Below are 22819 nucleotides of genomic sequence, written 5' to 3' on the forward strand. Positions count from 1 at the left end.
GGTACACAGCCCAAGGTCTGCTATTGCTTTTTACCCTAGACTGACAGTCCTAAGAAGAAGTCCTCTCCTCCTTCCTCAGCCTATATCTGGGGAGTGAGGGACAAAGCTGCCAGGTAGTACCTGTTTTGTACCCTGCACTAAGTATCTTGATAGGGATTTAGGGTTTTCTCTTGTCCTGGTGAACAGTCCCTGCCTGGGTGCAAGAATGTTCCCTGTGCTCCAGCAAGCTTGTGGCCAACGTCTATGGATCTCTCTCTCCGTCTCTCTAAGCCAACCTGGGCTTGAAAAATGACAAACTATGACTTTTTCTTGAATTTCCTCATCAGGCTTTGACCTACTACATTTTCTAGATCTTACATGGTTGGATCTGTGTTCTTCCACCAAGCTTCCACAGAAAATCTACCTTTCCTCTAGGTTAAGGGCCCTTTACCTTTTTTGTGTGTGTCATGGACCCCTACACCTGTCTATGAAGCTAATGGACCTCTTCTCAGAACAATGTTTTTCAGAGCATAAAATAAAATATACAGGATTACAGCGAAACCAATTATATTGAAACAGTCATCAAACTTTTTTTTTTTAAAGTTCACTAACCCCTATTTAAAAATCCTTAATCTAACCCATATGACATTTTCTGTAGGCACCAGCGGAACCCTAAGGCCTGTCCATCTGGTACTCTGTGATCTCACCACATGACCATTCATTCCCTTCTTTTCTGATCATACATTTCTTCAATGATATTTCTTTTCTCTTCTTTTGTTTTTTGGTGAGGCAATCGGGGTTAACGGACTTGCTCAGAGTCACATAGCTAGTGAGTGTTATGTGTGTGAGGTCACTTGTGAAGTCAGGTCCTCCTGACTCCAGGGACAGTGCTCTACCCACTAATGATATTTCTTATACCACTGAACTTGTGCTTAAGTTGTCATTGTCACTGCAGCAAAAGGGTCACAAAGTCCTTAAATTAAAAGTGAAATAAAACCAAACTGGCTCTGAAAAATTTAAAACTAGGGGAAACCATTAAGGTGTAGCAAAAACCAAGATTAGGAATCACTGATCTAAAAGGACTTTAAATGAAGCTAAAACAAAGCAAACCTTTCATTTCAATGGCAATGATTTCTAGTGCTCTGGGATCCTAAATCTAAAGGAACAGGCATGAAAAGAAATACCCTGGTCTCTAAGATCAGAACCAAGCTGTCAGACTACTACATTTCTATCTGCCGGAGGAGATCGTCCTTCACGATGCCAATGTTTTTTCTTGCAAAAAGGAGAGAGAGGCACAAAATTGAGAAAAACACCATGATTATCTACCTCTATGTACAGCAGACTCCAGACACATCAGAAGATAGGAGAGCCTCGCTTCCCGGGACCGGGGAAGGTTTTCCACATTACATCGATATTTCTTCAGATCGCTCTTACACGATTTTGCCAAGGAATAACTGACCTTGTAATCTTGGGCAATCAGCTTTTGTCTAGTTGTCAATGCCTCCCGACACTGAAAAAAAGAAAGGAGCAAGAAAGTGAGGGAGAAAACGGAAAGAGGTACAAAGACACACACTACTCTGCTATCCACACGTATTCTCTAAAACAAGCAAATCCACAACTAGGACTATCAGTTGTTTCATCAGCTGAGATTGGTGACAAAACGGCTACTTTCAAGTCTGGTTAAAGTTCAATGAACGTGTGAGGTTGCAAACTATTGTACAAGAACTAGAGGAAAAATACAAGTTGGTTTTGCTATCATAGGGGCAGCTGCCACAGATATGAGACGCCTGAGAGACTCAAACATGTGCTCTCAACACAAATTCATCTTTACCCATTCATAATGACTTTACCACTAATCTTACCAGAATGAAAATGGCAAGTGGCATAACTATCTGAAAGTTTCATCATCTGAATACTCATTAAATGGAGATTTACATCTTTAAAAAGATTTGATAGTACAAGGATACACAAAACTAATATTGTTAATCACTTCCTAAGCAGTTCAAGAATGTTAATGAGCTGAGAGAATTATTTTCAAAACCACAAAAGATTTCTGATGAATATTCAGAGCAGGGACAAAAACAAATAGTTTGAATATACATTGGGATAACTGCTAAAATGTATACATGTAGTACCAACTGATTTTCTTACTATTTTTAAAAAAACTATTTTATTTCTAATTTGTGGAATAAGATAAGCATTTCTATAACATGGTATTAAAAAAAGATGATTGTACATAAAACTGTAAATCTATTATGTACAGCTTGTTATTCTTTTTTAAAATATATAATAAAAGTTATCGTGTAAATTTTTTTCTTCCTCTCCCCAACCCTGCCCTAGAGATGGCTAGCATTAGACACAAGTGTGTGTGTGTGTGTGTGTGTGTGTGTCTGTGTGCGTGCGCAAGTGAAATCCTTCTATACATACTTCTATTAATCACTTCTTTCTCTGGAAGCAGATAGCATCTTCCTTTATATGTCTTTTGTAGTTAATTTACGTATTTATAATAGTCAAAACGTCTTCTTGGCTCAAAGTTGTTCTTAAAATAATATTGCTGTTGCTGTATACAACGTTCTCTTGGTCCACCTGATTTTCTAAGCCCACACTTTCTGGAAATTATGGACAATGACCTAGGAACAGGTGGAGCACTGGCTTCATGAGTAAGTACTGTACTAATTACACTAGCACTAGGGAAAGCCACCTTTCCTTCCAAAATCACATAATGTCTCATTGTCTTGCTGATACCTAGAACAGGAAGGGACATTAGAGGTCCAACCTTCTCATTTTACAAGTGAGGATACTTCGCATTAGGGAGGTTAAATGTGCCTGAGGTTACAAACAGCAGTCAGGAATGGGACTTGCATGTAAATCCTCTCACTCCAAAGTCCAAGACACCTCCATCTTAGTACTGCTTTTTCAATCACTCACTGCTTTACGTTAAAGCCCCAAACAGGGGTGTTGGCTACATAAAATATGAATTCCCAGGGGAAAACTATGTCTCACCAGTCATTTACATGTTGTGGTAAATGAGTTTATCAGAGCAAGTTCTGTAAGGAGAGAAAGCTGAAGAGTATCTGAAGCAGGGGAAAGGTCCTTGAGATAGAATAGGGAAGATCTGCTTATTTCAGAACCATGCTCACCTTTTCACTCATCGATTCTTCAAATTTGTGGTTGAAGAGGCACTTATATACCCTGCCTTCACCAGCCTGCGTCTGAAAGATGGGAAATATACATTAGTCATTTTACCAAATCAGGCTAATTTATAAACCAAGGAGTTATACTGAGCACCAACCACATCACAACAGCACTCTTACACGGAAAATCTGCCCTTAAAGCCATTAAAATGCCAAGTGCACTTGGACAAATGGCTCAGCTATTAGTGTCAGTTAGGACTTGGGACTGACCACAGAGATTTGAGGGCTGCAGAGAGCAAATGAAGTCTGAATTTCCTTCCTGCCATCCTTGGCTGCTGTCACTTGTTCACATAAAAACTGCTAATTAAGAGAAAAAAATTAACTCACATTGGATTTAGTTATCCTTCTACAGCCCTCTAAGGGAAAGTCAACAAAATGACAATGATTGTTACAGTTTTTAATTCAAGCTATGTGCGGAGCTGCAATAAACACATTTCACTGACAGTCTTTGTTCAAAGGGCGGCCACAAGATATTCTTTATGAGATACTAGTAAAACAAGAGTTCTGCTAAAGCATTTGGAGGGCACCACCCAATTCTTGGCACGAAAATAAGCTTGCCAGTACTCTGGCATAGGGAAAAACAAGCATAAGCAAACACAGCAAAACGATGGCCAAGAAGAGCTAAAAAACAACTTCTTTGGAGAAGATCAGAATATAATTATCAAATGGTCTCTTTCAGGATGGGAAATTCAATAATAAAGTAAGTTGGCATCCCTAAAGATGACAGAGGAAAAAGGGACTCAGAAATAGTATGCTGAGAGTGGCATGGACAATGCTTGAAGCCACGAGAAACCAATGAAAACAAACTGACTAACCCTTATCATATTCCTCATGCCAACCTCATCCAATCTAGATTCTAATGGTTTCTCTTAGGGTGAAGGTTTGATCTTTCGGGGGGGGGGGGCCTGGGAAAAAAAAAGAAAAGAAGGAAAGAAGAGAAAAATTCACTTTTGAGCTGACTCACATTTTCACAGAAACGCTCCCGATCATCTCGGCAAGCAAAATATAAATGCCGATCCAAGTGGAAATCATCTGAGGACAGCTCAGCCACACGAAGAATGGCTTTTTTGCAAGGTTCTGAGACTTGAAACCGGGGGTCTCTTTCTTCCGCTTCTTTTACTAGGCCCTTCTCCAAGCAGGCCACCACCTCACCTTGTGAATGTGCATCCTGAAACACAACAGATACCCTAAAACCAGAGATTCTGTGCTACATGATTTTATTTTAGCTTTCTAAAGTACTGGGAGCATTCTGTACTTCACACCCAAGTATAAGGTAGGGTCTCAAATAAAGGTCAATTAGAAAAAATGGTGCTGAAACTCACAGTTAATCAGAAACCAAAGAGCCTAACTATCATGTGGCACTCCTGAACCTGAAGCTCTTGATCAAAGTAGAATTACTTAAATGTTGCAAATGGACACAGGACCAGTTGGGTTGGTCACCTTTAGAATTAAGAAATGGCATTTTTAAAAATTCAAGGTGAATCTACAGTCATATGAAAAAATGCTCTCAATCACTACTGATCACAGAAATGCAAATCAAAACAACTCTGAGGTACCACATCATACCTATCAGACTGGCCAAGATGACAAAACAAAAAAAAATGATAAATGTTGGAGATGTGGGAAAACTGGAACACTAATACATTGTTGGTAGAGTTGTGAAATGATCCAACCATTTTGGAGAGCAATTTGGAACTATGCCCAAAGGGCTATAAAAATGTGCATACCCTTTGACCCAGCAATAGCACTTTTAGGGCTAAATCCTAAAGAGATCATACAAATGGGAAAAGGACCCACATGTACAAAAATATTTATAACAGCTCTTTTTGTGGTGGCAAAGAATTGGAAATTGAGAGGATGCCCATCCATTGGGGAATGGCTGAACAAGTTGTGATATATGAATGTAATGGAACACTATTGTGCTATAAGAATTGATGAACAGGCTGACTTCAGAAAAACCTGGAAAGACTTGTATGGTCTGTTGCTGAGTGAAGTGAGCAGAACCAAGAGAACGTCGTACACAATATCAGCCACGTTGTGCGATGACTAACGTTGATAGCCTTAGCCCTTCTCAGCAATACAAGGATCTAAGACATCTCCAAAGGCCTCATGATGGAAAATGCTATCCACATCCAAAGAAAGAACTATGAAATTTGAATGCAGACTGAAGCATACTATTTGCTATTTTTTTTCTCTTCTGTTGAGTTTTGTTTCCTCTTTCTGGTGGTTCTAATTCTTACAACATCACTAATGTGAAAATGTCTAATAGGAATGTAAAAAATAAAACCCTCAAGGTGAACACTTTAACTGTCTCAACAAAATTATGCTATTTTAGAAATCAATGTTCATACTAATACAGAAACACTTTTGTTCAGTGCCAAGTGTTGGGCTGTGGCAATCTTCATTCCTCCCATGGAGCAGCTGGTTCTCAAATACTTATACGTCTAGTCAGGCTAAAGAGAGAGAGAAATAGGAAAGTCAAAACAGGAGAGCTGAGTGAAGCCTGAGGTCACTGTTCTTATTCCCTTCCTGTCCATACTGTTGGCCTCACACACTTAAACATACAGAATTCAGAGTGATAATACTTTCCTCCCATGGGTCTGGTTTTGTCTTAATGTGATTTAACAATTAGATTACCACCATTTAAGCACACTGCTTTTGAGTATTTTTCTAAGATCATCCAATTATCTTTAACTGCATAGCTGCTTGATCACCATGGCAACAAGTTGCTATTTTGCATCTCAGCACTTTGTGAAGAGAAGACTGGTCAGCAAACATAAGCTGTGTTAATGGCACATAAGAAACTTCCCAGAAATATTTTCTATTCAAGTCCCTACTTTTGTACTTGGAACATCTACTTTATCAAAAGAGAAGATACTTTCCAATACTATGAATCTAACCTTTATTGATGCATACAAACTACTGGAGGACTGGACAGAAAAGGAAATGAGGTTTTTTGGTTACATATTAGAATGGGGTTAGGGACCGGATCCTAATCTCACTGAGTTAGGGAACTGCCAGGTGAAGACATTCCGGGCAGCACAGGTGTGTGGACTCTGTGACTTACAGAACTGAATAGGAGAGATGAAGTGATTCAGCCAAGGTCCCAGACACCGTGTTACATCAGAGGTGGAATCTGAGCCCAGATCTGTTTGGGGGCTGGGGTGGCTCTCTTCACCAGGCCACATGGCCTCTCATCTCAGACAAAGGCAAAAGGCTTAGGGGCAGGGAACAGAACTTGGAAAGCAGATTGTTGCCTTGTTCTAAATGATCTAGCTAAAAATATTGTGTTGGGGCTAATGGTGCTGAGAGACCAACATAAACGAAGCAGCCAAAAAAGCAGAGACAAGAACTTGTGCCTAAGAGGGAAAGGCACATTGTAGTCAGGAAGTGCTGAAATCCAAAACTTTCTGCCAGGGAAATGTTAGGTCATATGTTTACTAGCACTACCCTGATCCTGTCATTCTTTTGGGAAATAAACTAAGGAGCATAATGCCCACAGAAAAATCAATTCAGATCTTGTTTGCCATTTAGTTGGGGAATAGTCTGATAACAGACATTTCTGGGAACCTCTGCCTATAGTACCTTTCCAACCTGTTACCCCATCCTGTGCTGATTCTTACCTGCCTACATCTCTGTCTCACCTGAACTACTGTGCATGATATCTTTAGTCCTTATCTCATGAGAAAATGCTTACCAGACACAAATGGAAGAGTGTGTGCCTTTTCTGAGTACAGGGTATGATCTCAGGGGTAAGGAGAGAAGGAGGCAGGAAAGAGGAAAAGGAAGAGAGAGAAAAAAGGAGGAAGAAGGAGGGAGGAAAAGGAGGAAGAACAGGAGAGAAGGAAAGAAGGGAGGGCAATGTTGGTCATTACAGCAAGACCAGAAAGGGAAAGTGACATCCAGAAGTAAGCCAGAGAACGGCTAATTGAGAAAGGCAACGATTCTGGAATTAATGGCTCCTCCAACACGTCTGGTTCAATCTGGAATTTGTATTTCTAAAAATAAGGTAATAATTATTTTGTCTTTTTTTTTTTTGAGGCATTTGGGGTTAAGTGACTTGCCCAGGGTCACACAGCTAGTAAGTGTCAAGTGTCTGAGACTGGATTTGAACTCAGGTACTCCTGACGTCAGGGCCAGTGCTCTATCCACTGCGCCACCTAGCTGCCCCCTGTAATAATTATTTTGAACTTTCTATTTCACAGCCAATAGTATTTAACATAAAACAAACCATCAAAACATTAAAAATACATCTGTCTCTCTCAGTAACATGTTAAGATTGCTTTACTGCCCTGCTGTCACCGTGGCAGACACAGGGCTCTCAGGGGATAGGACAGAGAGCTGGCAGAGTTAGAAGGCATCCTGGAGTCCACCTTAGTCCAATGGATACTTGAAACTTTTACACACTGCTAAAAGTGTTTATCCTATGTTTTACATGACTGCACAAATGTAACCTATATCAAACTGCTTACTAACTTAGGGAGAGGGGAAGGAAGAGAGAGAAAATTTGAAACTCAAAATTTTACAAAAAAAGAATGTTTAAAATTGTCTTTACATGTAATTGGAACGAATAAAATACCATCAAAAGTATTTATCTAACTTCTGCCTGGAAACCTCTAAGTAGGAGGCAAGGCAGGAAAAAATGAGAGCAGAGCCCAGGCCTCAAGCTGGAAGCAGCACAAGGAGTTAACATCCTAGGGCAGATGCTGGGAAAGTGGCCTGAAAAGAGTGAGGAAGGACAGGCCTCAAGCTGGGCACCACACGGAATTATGTACTGCTAGACTCCAAGAATCTAGGGGAATCAAAGGTTTACTTCCGAAGGCCCCCTCTATTTCCTGCACCCCTCTTTTCTCTCCAACTTCTTTCTAATCACCCTCCTCTCCTTCCCCCTAGCCTCCATTTCTACAGATACACAAAAAACCCGACAAAAGCTCATCTATATGAATGCCTGGGGAAAACGGACAAATTAAGTCCTAAGCCTAAACGTGGCATATCAACAGTCAGACTGATTTAAATAGTGCTAATTTAAAAGAAAACAAAAATCCAGCAGAACAGAGAAATTTATATAATAATAAAATACATAGTATATAGTAAAATATATACCAAGTAATCTGATCGATTTCTGTCTGTCTCACTGAACCCCACTTTATCTTGGCAAAGAGGGTAAGAAGGACAGAAAGGAGAATTCAGGGGCAAAGAACACAAAGTGAAAATATTAATAATGGAGTCATATCAGAAAACAGAGGGTCCAATGGAACTTCTGAACTGTAATTACTGAAAATAATTATATACTGAAACCCACTCCTCCTCCTATCCCCCATGTATTTCCCACAAATGATCTTTAAACAGCTGTAGCTGTAAAAGGAGCTAAGAAGTCCATATCAAAAAGCAGAATGATTTAAGATGACTAAAATATTTTCATGCAAATTTTATTTTTCACTACACCCACCTAAGCTACTGATCAGGAAAGACAAATATCTATTGAAATAGCAGAAAAACAGGTGAAGTCCCCCATTACTTACATAATACCTCCAAGCTGGGCTTATCATTGATTTCCTGAACTCCTCCTCCATTTCTTCTTTTAGCTCAGACTCCAATGACAATACTGCTTCTGTTTCTGCCTCTGATCTTAACCTCAGTGCTTGTCAGCACCCTTCCCTCCATAGGTGTTATCTTTTTACTGTATCTCCATTCCAAAGACATGATCTGGTCGTAGCTTTTACCCCAAGTCTCAGTAATCATTCTCAGGCCAAATGTGTCCCCTTGTGTTCAGTTTTCTCGACTACACACAACTAAGGCCCTGAGTTTTATTGCTGGCTTCTCTGATGTTGTCTCTTGTGAATTTCTGTGCCTCTCTCCTGCCATTCTGTCTGTGACACAGATGTACCCTGTGGCTTCTAGTCTGGCAGACGTGAATCATTTTATGTTAAAGGCTTTTGATTAGCTTTGCAAGATTCTAGGCCAGAGGTTCTTAACCTGGGGTCAAAGGTAAACCCAAGGAATATTTCCATGAACTAAAGTAATCAAAGAGTCCTTCCTTCTCTTACAATGATCATAAGCCTAACTGGGTTAAGGCATAGCGATAAAGAATGGAGTGACTTCCTGGTCTAAGTCCAGTACAATTTAGTCCATTTCCCTGAATCTCAGTTTTCCTTCTGACTTTACAGACAGCTCCTTAAAAGAAAGTGGCTGGGCTTTAAACTAAGATGATTTAAGACTGCTTTCTCAATGTTTCTAAAAACGCAAGTGGGGAGAGGCTTAGTGTGCTTTCTCACAGATTCTTATAAAATACTCAGCGCTCTCTGTATCTGCTGGACTGAAGTAGAGTCCCACGGCAAGAGATCTGGAGCTAACTATCTCATCATTAGACGCCTGGACATGGCTTCTGGCCTGAGCATCAAGGCAGAAAAACAGAAGATGGCCAGAGAATAAAGTGAAACACAACAGGGGCTGTCCTGAGCCCATCAGGACAGAAGGGGTCTCTGGTAAATGGTCAGCTCTCATGGCAAACTGCCATAATAAACTTTCCCTTCCACTGAGCACAACCTGCCACCACCCCCACCCTCCAATGCAATCCTGTTTTGATATTTCTGGACAACAGTTACATGAGATGATGACTTTGAAGTTAGTTGGGCGATTCCTCTGCATACTTAAGGGTGTGTGTGTGTGTGTGTGTGTGTGTGTGTGGTGTGTGTCTGTTCTGTGTGTGTGTGTGTGTGTGTGTGTGTGTGTGTGTATGTATATCTTAAAAGTGTAATATTAATATTGGTGCCATTATATTTTTTAATGGCTCCATTTGCTTCTTAATAAAGTCAACCACTTTCACAGTTTGAGTACTCCCTAAGGAATATAAAGTTTAATTGCAGTGACTGAGGTATCATACTATAAAGCTAGGGCCACAATACCACTTTCATCATAAATCATTTTATTTTCTATAGTTTTCAGATAGACTTCTCCTCTAAGCTCCAATTTCCATGATTCTCAAACTAAATTTATTTCCCAGAGAGTCTCAGCTTTAACCATTTTTCCTATTTGAGTAATTTATTTAGGAATTCACACACATAAATATTTGAAAATATAAGAATTTTTTAAAAAGAATAAAACAATGAACAAAAATTGCACATTTGTATACAAATCCCTGAAACTATAAGGACTATATGGTTAGAAAAAAATTTTAGTTACAGAACTAAAACCTGGATTTGGTAAGATGGTGAAAAATGACAATGCTTCTAGTAAACCGAGTATTGTACATTGGATTTGCACATATCCACTAGAGAAGACAACTGCCTCATAACTGTTGCTATAAGAATTTAAGAGTGGAAGAGATAACATTTTATTCCCCCTTCATTCTTCTCTAGTTCTACCAAAGATTAAAAACTATAGATAAGAAGCTAAGAGAGGTCTAATTCCTGCTAAGAAGTCTTTATCCACTGCTCAGCTTTCACTTTTGGAAAGTGGAGTCTACCACTAACTATCTCCATAGGGCACAGGAAAAAATGAGAGTCAACTGTTTAAATTCATGGGTAAAGTTGTTCACTCATTAAGAATAAAAGTAATAATGTAAGCCAAGACCTACAATTAATATCCTAAATTGAGAACCTCCCCCTTTTAGTTTTACATGATTTTTATTCTGAAGTTTAGTTTATGTGTATTTTGAATATATACTCATTTTCATTTTAAATAATGTACTTAAGTTATCACAGTAGCTAGTAGGAGAGGATGGACGTCCTTTTGGCCATTGGAGGGCAAGAATTCAAACCTCACCACTACTGACAATAGAGAAATTCAATTTTATCACTAGCAGCAGGTTTGCATCTGATCATCTGCCCTCTAACATCTGATTAGGTGCACCGAATTCTTCATTTTCTAGGCTGCCTCAAGACAAGTGAGGGAAACATTAACATCAGTTTGCCTCTCTCAGGTGATTAATAGACTTCAGAGAAGCTCCTTTTTAGGAGCACACAGCATGCTTCTTCAGCATCATTGATTACAGCAATTGGGCCTGTCTGGGAAGCAGCACATGGAAAACAGGGGTCAGGAACATCAGTCCATCTTTGGGTCAAAAAAGGGCAAGAAAGTCCTCAATGTTTTTAACTCTATCTGATACAGACAAATGGATCATCACAAAAAAGGGGAGATCCATGGGCAAAATGGACACAAACAAACGTGCCATCAGTTTACACTCCAACATGCTAGAAAAATCCTCATGTCTGTCATATCATACTAATTCAATCTATTTTTCTCAGACTTTTGGACCCTTGTAAGTTGGCACAAATGTATCATGCATTGATGATTCAGAAACAACAGGAAACAACCTGAAATAATACTAGTCAATTATGTTGATTACCACAAAGATAAACTGTATTTCTGCCCACATATATTTATGTTTTAGAGCCTTTGCAATTGTGAGAGAAGCACCTACTATGTGCCAGGCACTGTGCTAAGTCTGAAGGTACAAAGAAAGGCAAAAGACAGCTCCTCCTCTCAAGGAGCTCTTTGTCTAAATCGGGGAGATGATGTGCAAATAACTACCTGCAAACTCTACACAGGATAAACTAGAAAAAACTAAGAGATGGGAGGCACCAGCATGAAAGGAGATCAGGAAAGGTTGCCTAGAGAAGATGAGATTTTCTCTGAGATCTGAGGGAAGGCAGGGAAGCCAAGAGGCCATGGAGGGGAAGGCAAGCATTCCAGGCAGGGGTGAGAGCCAGAGTCACTGGATCGAAGAGTACACAGGGTGGTGTTAAGATGGGAAGTGTATCTCATAGTTGATCCTAGGAGTCGCAGGAAACCACTGGCCTTTACTGAGGAGGCGGGGCACGTGGTCAGACTGCAACTTTACGAAGGTCAGTGACTAGTGGGAGGAAAACTATGGCTGGGAGACAGTAATTCAGGGCGAAGTGATGAAGGCCTGCACCAGAATGACAGCCATTTCAGGAGAGTATGGTGGAACACAGACTACAAAAAGAAGAATGGAAAGCAGATCCGAAAAATGGGCTGAGGTTGGATGGTAAAGGGCTTTCAGTGGCACATTGATCCTTTTATTTCAGAGGGAACAGAAAGCTACTGAAGAATCCTGAGAGGGAGAATAGCAAAGTCACACTTATACTTTTGTAGATTATTTTGGCACCTGTGAAGTGGCTGGATTGGAGAGGTGAAAGGAAGGACGGAAGAGCACAGAAGCAGCAAGTCCAAGTAGGAAGCTATCGAAATAACTGAGATGTGAGGGAAGGAGGGTCTAATTCATGAAATGGGGAAAAAGGAAGGGATGTGATAATTGTGGAGGTAAAACAGACAGACAGCTGGTAACCAATCTTGCCATGATTCATTTCATTCATCCCACCCACCTATCATACCGGGGGCCAAAGCTTCCTGTTTGTGTACACTCTTTCCCTCTGGTCTCCTTGGGCCACCATCACCTTCTGCTGCACTGTTATGAGTCTTCTCGTGGTTCTTCCTGCCTCTAGCCTGACCTGCTCTCCAATACATCATCTACAAAGTGATTTTCCTAAAGAGAGGTTCTGAGAATGCCACTCAGTACTACTACTTAATTTCTGCTCAGTACAACAGATCACACAGAAGCCCCTTGTTAGCCTTCAAAACTCTTCAAGAAGTGGCTACTTCCCATCCATTAAACATTACTTTCTCCTGCCCCTCCAATGCACCAGACAGTCCAACCGCACTGGCCAACCTGCTGCCCCTCACACACGATATGCCATCTGCCATCTTTATGCCTTTGCACTGGTTATGTGCCTTGTTTCCTTCCAAACCTCTGCCTACTAGAACCACAGATTTTCTTAAAAATTATACTCAAGTGTTATCTTCTAGACAAAGGGCCTGGCCTTGTCCCCTCCCAAGGAAATTGCATTTATTTTATATAAACCTAAATATGCACATATTTATATTATATAGGTTTATATTCCTCCACTGGAATGTAAACTCCTTGAGGACAGGCACTATTGTTTTTGTCTAAGTGCAGGTTCCTTCAGCAAAGTGAATAGGTGCTTAATAAATGCTTCTTGATTAATAATTAAGAACTACCTCACCATTTTGAAGATTCTTAAGCACAGAATAATTCTCCTTCCTATGCCTCAGATAAATATTTAAAATACTTTATAAAGCAAACCAGATAAACCATATCTCCACATTCTCTATTTCAAGAAAGAGATAAGAACACATTTTCCTGAACAGTAACTCAGAGATTTATAGAATGGGTAGTCACATAACAGTGTGATAAGATGGTTAAGGGAAGGCCAGACTGTGGCTGCTATGTAAGGCTTCTTCCATTTCCCCATTCTATTTCTTAGGAGGAAACAGCCTCAGGGCTCAGATCCTGGCCATTAAAGACATCCCAACTAGTGTAAATTTTAATCCCATCACTCCAGAGGCAGAGAAAGGGGAGGCAGCTGTGACTGTTTTTTGGGTTTTTTTAATGGGAAAGTTGGGCTGGAGACCTCTATGGCCCTATTATATATTTAATTTCTGTAACACTGGGTTCCTAAATCTTTTAAATCCTGTAAATCCAAGAGACCCTTTTGGCCATTATGATGTTGTGGATACCTTTTCTCCAAGACGGATGCTGCCACACTTCAAAATGTTGATGTCATTTTTGCAGTCATCCATGAAGCCACAGATCAGACGATAATCACTGAAGATAATGGCTGTCATCTTAGTTATATACTGATGACACTGGTATTCGGTAATGTTGCCTCTATGATCCACCAAACAGGAGACTAAGTAGCCCTTCCCAACTGGTTCTTCAGCACACTCTTTAATCTGTTCAAAAGAAAATAGTTTTAAATCAGCAGGTTATGTTAATCTTAAATAACATTAATGGTGTTTTAGATGGATTCACATCACTGTGCCCTCTACAAGCAACACTTAAGATTTTTAGCTCAGCCAAAGAACTTGCTTCTGAAGAGATGGTTTAACAGCTCAAGTTTTGATACATAAAACTGCTTAGTGATTCTTCAAGCCAGGCAAAGGATACAGTGGCTCTAACTGGTCTAGGGAGCAATCTCTAGGGAATCTGAAAATCCAGAAACAAGATGTGAAGCTGGCAGTAATGATTTCATGCCCTAATCCAGTGCAGAGGGAAGCAGACTGCTGTTTCAGGTTAAACTCATAGCTTGTTAAGCAAAAGAGAAAACACATTCTTTCTTATTTGGGATAGCTGCATGTTTTGCATCATTTCTGCTTAAAAGTATGTTTCAAATCCAGTAAAATCAAAACTAAATCTCACAATGGCCTGAGACAATCACATTTTCAAGTTGGTATTCAGGCTATTATAGTTACTTGGCAAAAATCCTAAGATCAATGGGAATGTAATGGGTACGACAAGTATTCTGTACTGCTGCGGGTGTTGCAGCTGGGTAGTTACAAGCTCCATCACAGGTCAGGCATGTATCTTCAGGTGGGGCCTCTTCTATCCTAATTCGCCACAAATTAGTACTGTGTGAAGTCATTAGGATTCTATTAGAAGACTAGTTATGCCAGACCTGCCATCGCACTTCGAAGAGGTAGAGCCCAATCGATTCTACTATCACTGCTATTACAGAGCAAGTTCAGAATGTATTACAAGTATGAAATGAGCTCCATTAATGACATCAGACAAATGAAAAGCAGACAGCATTTGGTGTAATTGTGGCACAAGCAAATGAGCCCAGAGAGTTTCCTGTGTACTTGTTTGCTCTTTGGAAGCCAGAACTCTCAGAACCAAGAGATGAGAGAGTCAGGGAACCCCCTGACTGCTGCTATGTCCTTTACCTGGCTCCAGCATTAACTCTCTACTGAGCAAAGAGAACCACCCTTACTCTTCATTCTTCCAAAACCTAAGACCTCAGAAGGTCACAAAGAGACTCATCATCAAGCATATCATTAGTGACCAGTACAGTGCTAGGCTCTTATAAATGGAATTTCAATTAGATACTCTCTAACTGTGGCATGGGTAGGGGTATTTAATTTTGGACAGTAGAAGTTGCTTTTTCTAACAAAATGTGAAAATAGGACAGGTTCTTCCCCACTTTATTGGAAGGTCTGCTCTGGACCCGGCCCATAAGACTATCCATCTAAAATGAGACGGGCCCCTACAACTTACTTTCAGCCCAAATATTTTTGTGTTATATTGATTGCCAATCAGGATGGATTTTATACAACATCAAGGTAATACTACTATTATATTATCATATCTGCCAAATTTGGCAGCACCATATGTTTGAGTTCTACTATGAATGTCATCTCCTATTGCCTCTATGGTCCAAGACTGAATTGTTGGAAATGTAAGTCAGGAGGACCTGAGTTCAAATCCAGCCTCAGACTTGACACTTATGAGCTGTGTGACCCTGGGCAAGTCACTTAACCCCAACTGCCTAACAAAAACAAACAAAAAAAACCACCAAACCCATGTATGGCTAGAGGAAAAAGCCCAAAGAACTTTTTTTTAGAAGAAGAAGAAAAGAACCAGTAACTTCAATGTTAGGGTGCTTTCTGGGACCCCAATGTTTGGGGACCACATTTAATGTGCTTCAGGCCCAGGTGGGCTGTAAAATCTGAGAATACAGCAGCAAGAACAGCTATTTTGTTAGTGAATTTTATGGGGACTCATTTGGCTATCAAAAAGACTTCATGATTTCCAGTTTGAATCAAGCAGGTCCTAAGGAAGAACAGTAGTCACATGGTGAGCTTTTTCTGTACAGTATTTTTAGCCCATTGGCTTATCCTGCTTTATAAAGCTTCTAACTGGCTTTTTATCTCAACTCCACCCCACCCTACAAAAAAACAAGCACAAATTACATAAAAAGGAAAACGTTATCAGTTCTTTCCCTTATACATTTGGTCTAGCATATAAATATTTTCCCCAGCAAATCCCACCCACCCACAAATTCATTTATAACTTACTTCTGATATAGTAGATTTGCAGACTTCTCTGGCCACAGATTCAAATTTTGGGTCTGTAGTTAGATTCAGTTTATAATTCCATAATAACTGGGGCAAAGGAGGGGAAAAAAGCCAGGTTAAGATGATGGAACATTTAGCACCATTACTAGTTAAATTACTGCAAAAGAAAAAGAGTCCATTTTAGAGAGGCAGATAAAATACAACTATATCCCAAAGTAACGAAGACACTGAGATTACAAGTTACTACATTCTTAGCGGTAAGGAAGAAAAATGCTGAGGGAATAAAAGTAAAACCACTAATAAGACACCTTTCAAAAATACACACAAAGCTTTGGACTCAATCATCGAAAGAGCAAGATAATCACAGCTTTTACAAATGCGAGGAAATGCAGGGAAAAAACAAAACATAGATAGGACATGCCAATTTTAAGCACAGATTCCAGGGTTTTAGTATCAGCTTTATTAACACTGGGTCAACAACAGGTCAATTTTACGGAGGGAAATCAAATCATCATCTAGTAGGAACCTATCTTTTTTCCTCTAGCCCTTTTTATATGAAAGGACCCAGTTCAGGCAGTTCTTAGAACCAAACCAGTAACTTGTCCACATTCAAATTCAGAAACAGAAAAGCAGTCTCCAAAATTTGTCTTTTGAGCTTGGCTAAAATGGGGAGGGCACCAAATAAGTACAAGGTTTTGGGGAGATATTTTCCTCTCCAAAGGCCAGCAGGAATAATATCTATTCCTCAACAAAGAAATGCTTTAAAGAGTACTGAGGTGCTCCTATCCGTGTTTTCAACATTCCCTTGTCATTGCAAAAGCTCAAGCACAGATTCAAGAGCTTCAATAGTCTGGGGAAATGAAATGGGAAAGAATGGAGGAGGAGGACACAGCAGAGCATCAAGTTATACACAACTGCACCTGAAAAGAATCCAGGCAATCTAAGAGATACAACGGACATGAAAGTGACTGATGTTTAGACATCCATTACTGGACATGTAGTAGGAACTCCATACCTATTCATCAATTGATTTAAATGGCCAGCATATGCATTCAACCATCTAGCCCACGCTATGGGCTGATATGATAAACGTTTTATTAGGGAGACTAGCAAATTGTTAGGGGCACATGATTTACCCTCAAACAATAAGACCATATATGTATCTTTCCAAAAATATGCTACCATTGTGTTCCCAGGCTATTTTTCAATCCTTTGCAAATGAAATCCATTTAACTTATTCCTATAGGTTACAGGCCAGTTTATTTGAGCTAGATTCTCTATTTCCTGGATTCTTCCACAATTTAGTAACATAGTAAATTTTGTAGACAATATTTGGTTTGGTTTTTCACTAGTCCTTGAAATATTACTGTAGAAGAAAATATCTAGGCCACCTGTTCAAAACAGAATAAAACCTCATCATGGAAATTAATATCCTACGTTCATTGTACATTATCCTTTTATATGTTTAAGCCTTGACACCTCAACTTGATTATATGTTCTACCAATAAGCATTTACTGCAATTACTACGTGCCAGGCACTGGGAAAGCAAATACAAAAAAGTGAAACAGGAACATGTATATTTATCTCCTAAGACAATATGAACATACATACAGAATAAATATGAAATAAATACAAGGCACGTGGAGTGGGGAAGGAATCCTTGAAAGTAAACAATATCATACTTCTTTTTTTGAGGGGGTGGGGGATGGGGGTGAGGCAGCTGAGGTTAAGTGACTTGCCTAGAGCCATGCAGCTAGCGAATGTTATGTGTCTGAGACCCGATTTGAACTCAGGTTCTCCTGAGTCCAGGGCTGGTGCTCTGTCCACTGCGCCACCTAGTGCCCCTATTCAATATTCTTGATATTGAATTTTTATTACTTTGCATACATCAGTCATTTGAGTATTTGGTTATGCTGTAAAATCTAAATGTTATCTTGAACTCAAGATGAAGACCTGCATCCCAACGGAACCACTGCCCCACTCGAAAAAGGTTTCAACTCCAATCTTAAATGAGGATTTTCTATACTGAACACATCCTGAGGATCACTGCCCACCCTTGAAAGTCTTTTCATACCAGATTACATTTTATATGGAGCACATCATTTGGCTCTCTACAAACATGAATACAGGAACCAGTTAGTGGCAAATCTGTGAGAGGATTTTAGTTTTAAAAAGTGGTAATACCAATCAACTAGAATTTGAAGCCACTGTAAAACAGAGACATGCTACATTTGATCAACTAATGCCCAAGGACACTATGAGAAACATAACAGTTATGTTATAGTATTAATTAAAATCTATCAATTAATATCAATTAATGGGGCAGCTAGGTAGTGAAGTAGATACACTGCAGGCCTGGAATCAGGAGACCCCAGTTCAAATCCAGCCTCAGACACTTACTAGCCACGTGACCCTTGGTAAACCACCTGTTTGCCTCAGTTTTCTCATCTGTAAAATGAGCTGGAGAAGGAAATGGCAAACCACTCCAGTACCCTTGCCAAGAGAACCTTAAAAGTAGTCACAAGGAACTGGACACAACTGAACAATTAATCTACAGAACCAAAATGATATAAAAGCTGATGCCTCAAAACCTGCCTGCCAATCTTCCATTCTACTGTTCACTAAGTAAGTTTGCTTAATGAGAACTTCCAAGTAAAAAAATCAATTTTTTAACATGACTAGTGATCAGAAACTGAGTTCTGGCTGATGGAGTCAGGAAGCTTAGCTCTCCTGGTCTTTCAATAATAGATGTGATTCACATTATTAGAAAAGTACAGCTTTGGCTTCTGGCAAAGAAATCCTGCCCTACAATAGAACATAAGGTTGCTGAGGGTAGAGGTGATTTAATGTGAATCTTTGCAGCCCCCGCACCTAGTAAGGTGCTTGATACATACTAAATACTTGTAGTTAAAAAATATTTCTTACTTATGCCTGACCCATTGTTACTCACATCTATTTTTTACAGAATAACTGTCCAGAACAAAACTTTCTGCCAGTTTGAGAGTTTAGACAATGGTAGATAGCAAAGAACAATAAATATGAATCTCAGAACAAGCCTGAAACATTCAATGTAAAATAAAGACGTATTATGAGACTAGATAGGGATTTCCTACCAAGAGCAAAAGCCTTTGGAATATCTTCAGCGTCACACTAAGCTAATACTGAAAGCCTCAAAACAGTATAGTGCTCTGTAAATTAACTCAGTGATTTGTGAGTAAAAATTCTCCTTTCATTAAGACAAGTCTATGCCAATGAGCATAATGTCAATGGCTGAATATTCTAGTATTCTTTCGCTCTTTATTTTAATATAAACAACAAATAATAGGGGTAAGGTGTTCCTTTTAGAAATTAAAATAGGAAGAAAATATAATTCACAATATTACTAGATCTTTCTTTTACGGGAAATACAAATACAATCAATACTTGATTATTTGTTACTGAATCTCATAAGTGATAGTTTGTAAACACAGTCTCCTTTTCTCTTCTTTTGTTTCAGCATTTACAATGTTTTACAGAACTTCGATGATTCAACATTACAATTCTTCTGTAGATGCCATTTAAATTCATGTAATATGTAGGGAAAAAAATCTCATATATTCAATCTGACAGATGCACTTTTCTTCATTTCCAGATTCCTGAAAATAAGGAATGCCTATGTGTACTATCAGAAAGCTGGGGAAAAAAAAAAGAAAAAGTTGAACATGGCCCTCTGTTAAGGTAACTAAGAATGCTTTAAGTGAACAACTCCAGGGAGCTAGCCTACAATATCTACAATCATAAGGTTCAAAGCAAACACACATGAAATCTATACTTACATGGTTGCAATCTGATGAAATTTCATTGTCAGGCTAGAAGAGAAAACAGGAAAAGAAAAAAGATGTAAGTTATAAAAACACTGTCAAAATGAGTGTAAAGATAAAAACCCACATATTCCCACTATGCTTTTAAAAATAGGTTCTTTAATGCAGGGAATAACATCTAAACTTATAAAACTCAAGACCAATGAGTGTGGGACACCACTCTAAAGAAAGGGATGCCACAAGTCATACCCAGAGATGGTAAAGTGTGAGGGACGTAGACAAATAAACTACATAACTGCTTCATAGATGAGAGTAGGTTCCTTAAACATTTCAGAACAGGAAGATGGTCAGGCATAATACAGATGCGCTCATTTAAAGCTAACTCTCCACATATGAAAATTCATATTGGAAAAAACAAAAACAAAACGATAACAAGCTTCTTCAGCTAATTTAAAATGTTATCTGATTCAGAAAATTTCCTCTGTAGACCACTTCATTAACATACCCATTTTGTAAAAACAAAATCTACAAAATGAAATTTGGAATTAGCTTTTTCAAAAACCATATGATTCGGGGCAGCTAGATGACACAGTGGATAGGGCACTGGCCCTGGATTCAAGAAGACCAGAGTTCAAATCTTGCCTCAGACACTTGACACTTACTAGCTGTATGACTCTGGGCAAATCACTTTACCCCACTGCCTCGAAGAAAAAAACAAAACTATATGATTTGACAAAGTTTAAAGAACTGGGTATTATCTGAAATGGGATTTGAAATGAATGTATACTAATTAAATTATTCACAATTTTAATAAGACTTAAATACAATAATCCACTATTCTGATTCCCTTCAAGTTTCCACAGTAATCCAATATGAGTACTAAAAGAATTCATCAAAATAAATCCTAGTAGGCTTTAGTTAAGATATCAGGATCAAATACACACACACACCATGTCCTAAGAAATACCATGAGTTCAGATTGTGAAAAACCAAATGCTACCCAAAAATTTTTTTAAATTTCCCATCAAAGTAAGGAAGCAGCTTAGAAGACATGGAAAGAATGAAAAGATTTAACCAAGCTAATATGAAGTGAAGTAAGCAGAACCAGGAAAACAATATACTCAATGACTAAAATCAACCAATCAACAAGTACTTCTTAAGTACCTACTATTTGCCTGATGCTGGGCTAAATGCTGGGGATACAACAAGTACAAAGAATATAGCAATTCTTACTTGCAAAATGAGCCTACATTCTATTGGGGGAGAAAACAAATTCATATACAAATATATACAGAATAAACAAAATCACTAAATTCAAAGCTGATCTGGAGGAAAGACATTAGCTGTTGGGGAGATCATGAAGATGGTGTTTGAGCTGCAACCCAAAGGAAAAATGTGACTCTGTGAGGTCGAGGAAAGGAGGGAGAAACACAGGATGATCGGTGCAAAAGCACTGAGATAGGAGATAGACAGAAAGCCAGTTTGGCTAGAACACATTGTGGGGAAGGAGCCATGTCCAATAAAGCTGGAAGACCAGCTAGGGCCAACCTGTATAGGACTTTAACAGCTGAAGAGAGGTATTTCTATTTCATTCTAGAGGTAGGCAACAGAAAGCCACTAGAATTGGCTGAGGTGGGGAATGGGGATAAGCTGTTGTAACAATGGAAATGGAGACAATGATGACAACAACAACAACAACAAAATAAACCCTGATGATGAATGTTGGGAAATCATATAAAGGACAGGCCTGGCCACGAAGAACTTTAAAAAATTTTTATTTTAAGGAATAACTCTTTGGGAAAGATGCTGTGGGAAATGCAAATGACTTAAAAACAAAAGATATCAATAAAATTTTATTCCAAAAACACTGAATATGTAATATGAGTTCAAGTTACAATCAAAGATATTGCCAAAGTTACACACCTGGAGGAATGGATAAAAAGTGGTACCCTCAACAGAAAAGTAACAACAACAACAACAATAATAATAATAACAACAGCTGGCATTTACATAGTAATTTTTTTTGGAGGGGTGAAGTGACCTGCTTAGGGTCACACAGGTAGTGTCAAGTGTCTCAGCCCACATTTGAACTCAGGTCCTCCTGACTCCAGGGCCGGTGCTCTATGCACTGTGCCACCTAGCTGCCCCCACAGTAATTTAAGGTTGCAAAGCATCTCATTTGTTCCTCACAACACCGCTGTGAGGTAGGTGCTATTATTATGCCCATTTTGCAGATGAGGGAAACTGAGGCAGAGACTTGACAGGATCACACAATTTGTTGAGTTGTTTTAGTTGTGTCCGAATTTCCACGACCACACTTAAGATATTGGAGTGGTTTGCCATTTCCTTCTCTAGCTCATTTTACAGATGAGGAAACTGAGGCAAACAGGGTTACGTGATTTGTTCAGGGTCACACAGCTAGGAAGTGTCTGAGGCTACATTTGAACTCAGACCCTCCTGACTCCAGGGCCAATGTTCTATGTAATGGGCCACCTAGCCGATCAAAGTGTGACACAGCTAGAGCCAAGTGTCTAAGATCTTCCTGACCGCAAATCCAACGCGCCACACGTGGCACCACTGCCTAACAAGAGACTCAGCATGTATACAGCACTTCAAGGCTTCTCAAACCAGTCCAACACTCTAGCCTCTGTGACACCTAGCTGCCAAAAGAGGGGTGGATATGGGAGGCACCCATGGGCCGTCACGTGTGAAATAACTAACAGGCAGTTAGAACGACAGAAACTCAGACTATGGAGATGGATGAGAGACAGAAAAATGTGGGAGTCATCTGCACGGAAACGATCATTAAAAACCACAGGCACTGGTGAGGTTTTCATCAATTAGAGAACGGAAAGAAAGAAGAGACGTGGGCCGAGGAAACACCTCAATGGATACCTACAATTAGGGGTCGTAAGATATGGCTGAACCTCAGAAAGGTCGTAGAAGAA

The 22819-nt window shown here is 39.4% G+C and overlaps 1 protein-coding gene across 1 annotated transcript in view; it reads right to left on the reverse strand.

Moving 5' to 3' along the window:
• GLG1 (golgi glycoprotein 1) overlaps window positions 1-22819 on the reverse strand; it is a 146526-nt gene that overhangs the window by 44899 nt on the left and 78808 nt on the right. Inside the window, exons 2-7 of the mRNA XM_020963748.2 lie at window positions 19887-19919; window positions 16071-16157; window positions 13734-13949; window positions 4138-4341; window positions 3120-3191; window positions 1306-1489 (exon numbers count right to left, since the gene is read on the reverse strand). Of these exons, the coding sequence (XP_020819407.1) occupies window positions 1306-1489; window positions 3120-3191; window positions 4138-4341; window positions 13734-13949; window positions 16071-16157; window positions 19887-19919 (796 nt within the window). The remainder of the gene's footprint in view (window positions 1-1305; window positions 1490-3119; window positions 3192-4137; window positions 4342-13733; window positions 13950-16070; window positions 16158-19886; window positions 19920-22819) is intronic.

The sequence above is a fragment of the Phascolarctos cinereus genome, unplaced genomic scaffold (genome assembly GCF_003287225.1).
Source record: "Phascolarctos cinereus isolate Bilbo 61053 unplaced genomic scaffold, phaCin_HiC Scaffold_2;HRSCAF=192, whole genome shotgun sequence".
NCBI lineage: Eukaryota > Metazoa > Chordata > Mammalia > Diprotodontia > Phascolarctidae > Phascolarctos > Phascolarctos cinereus.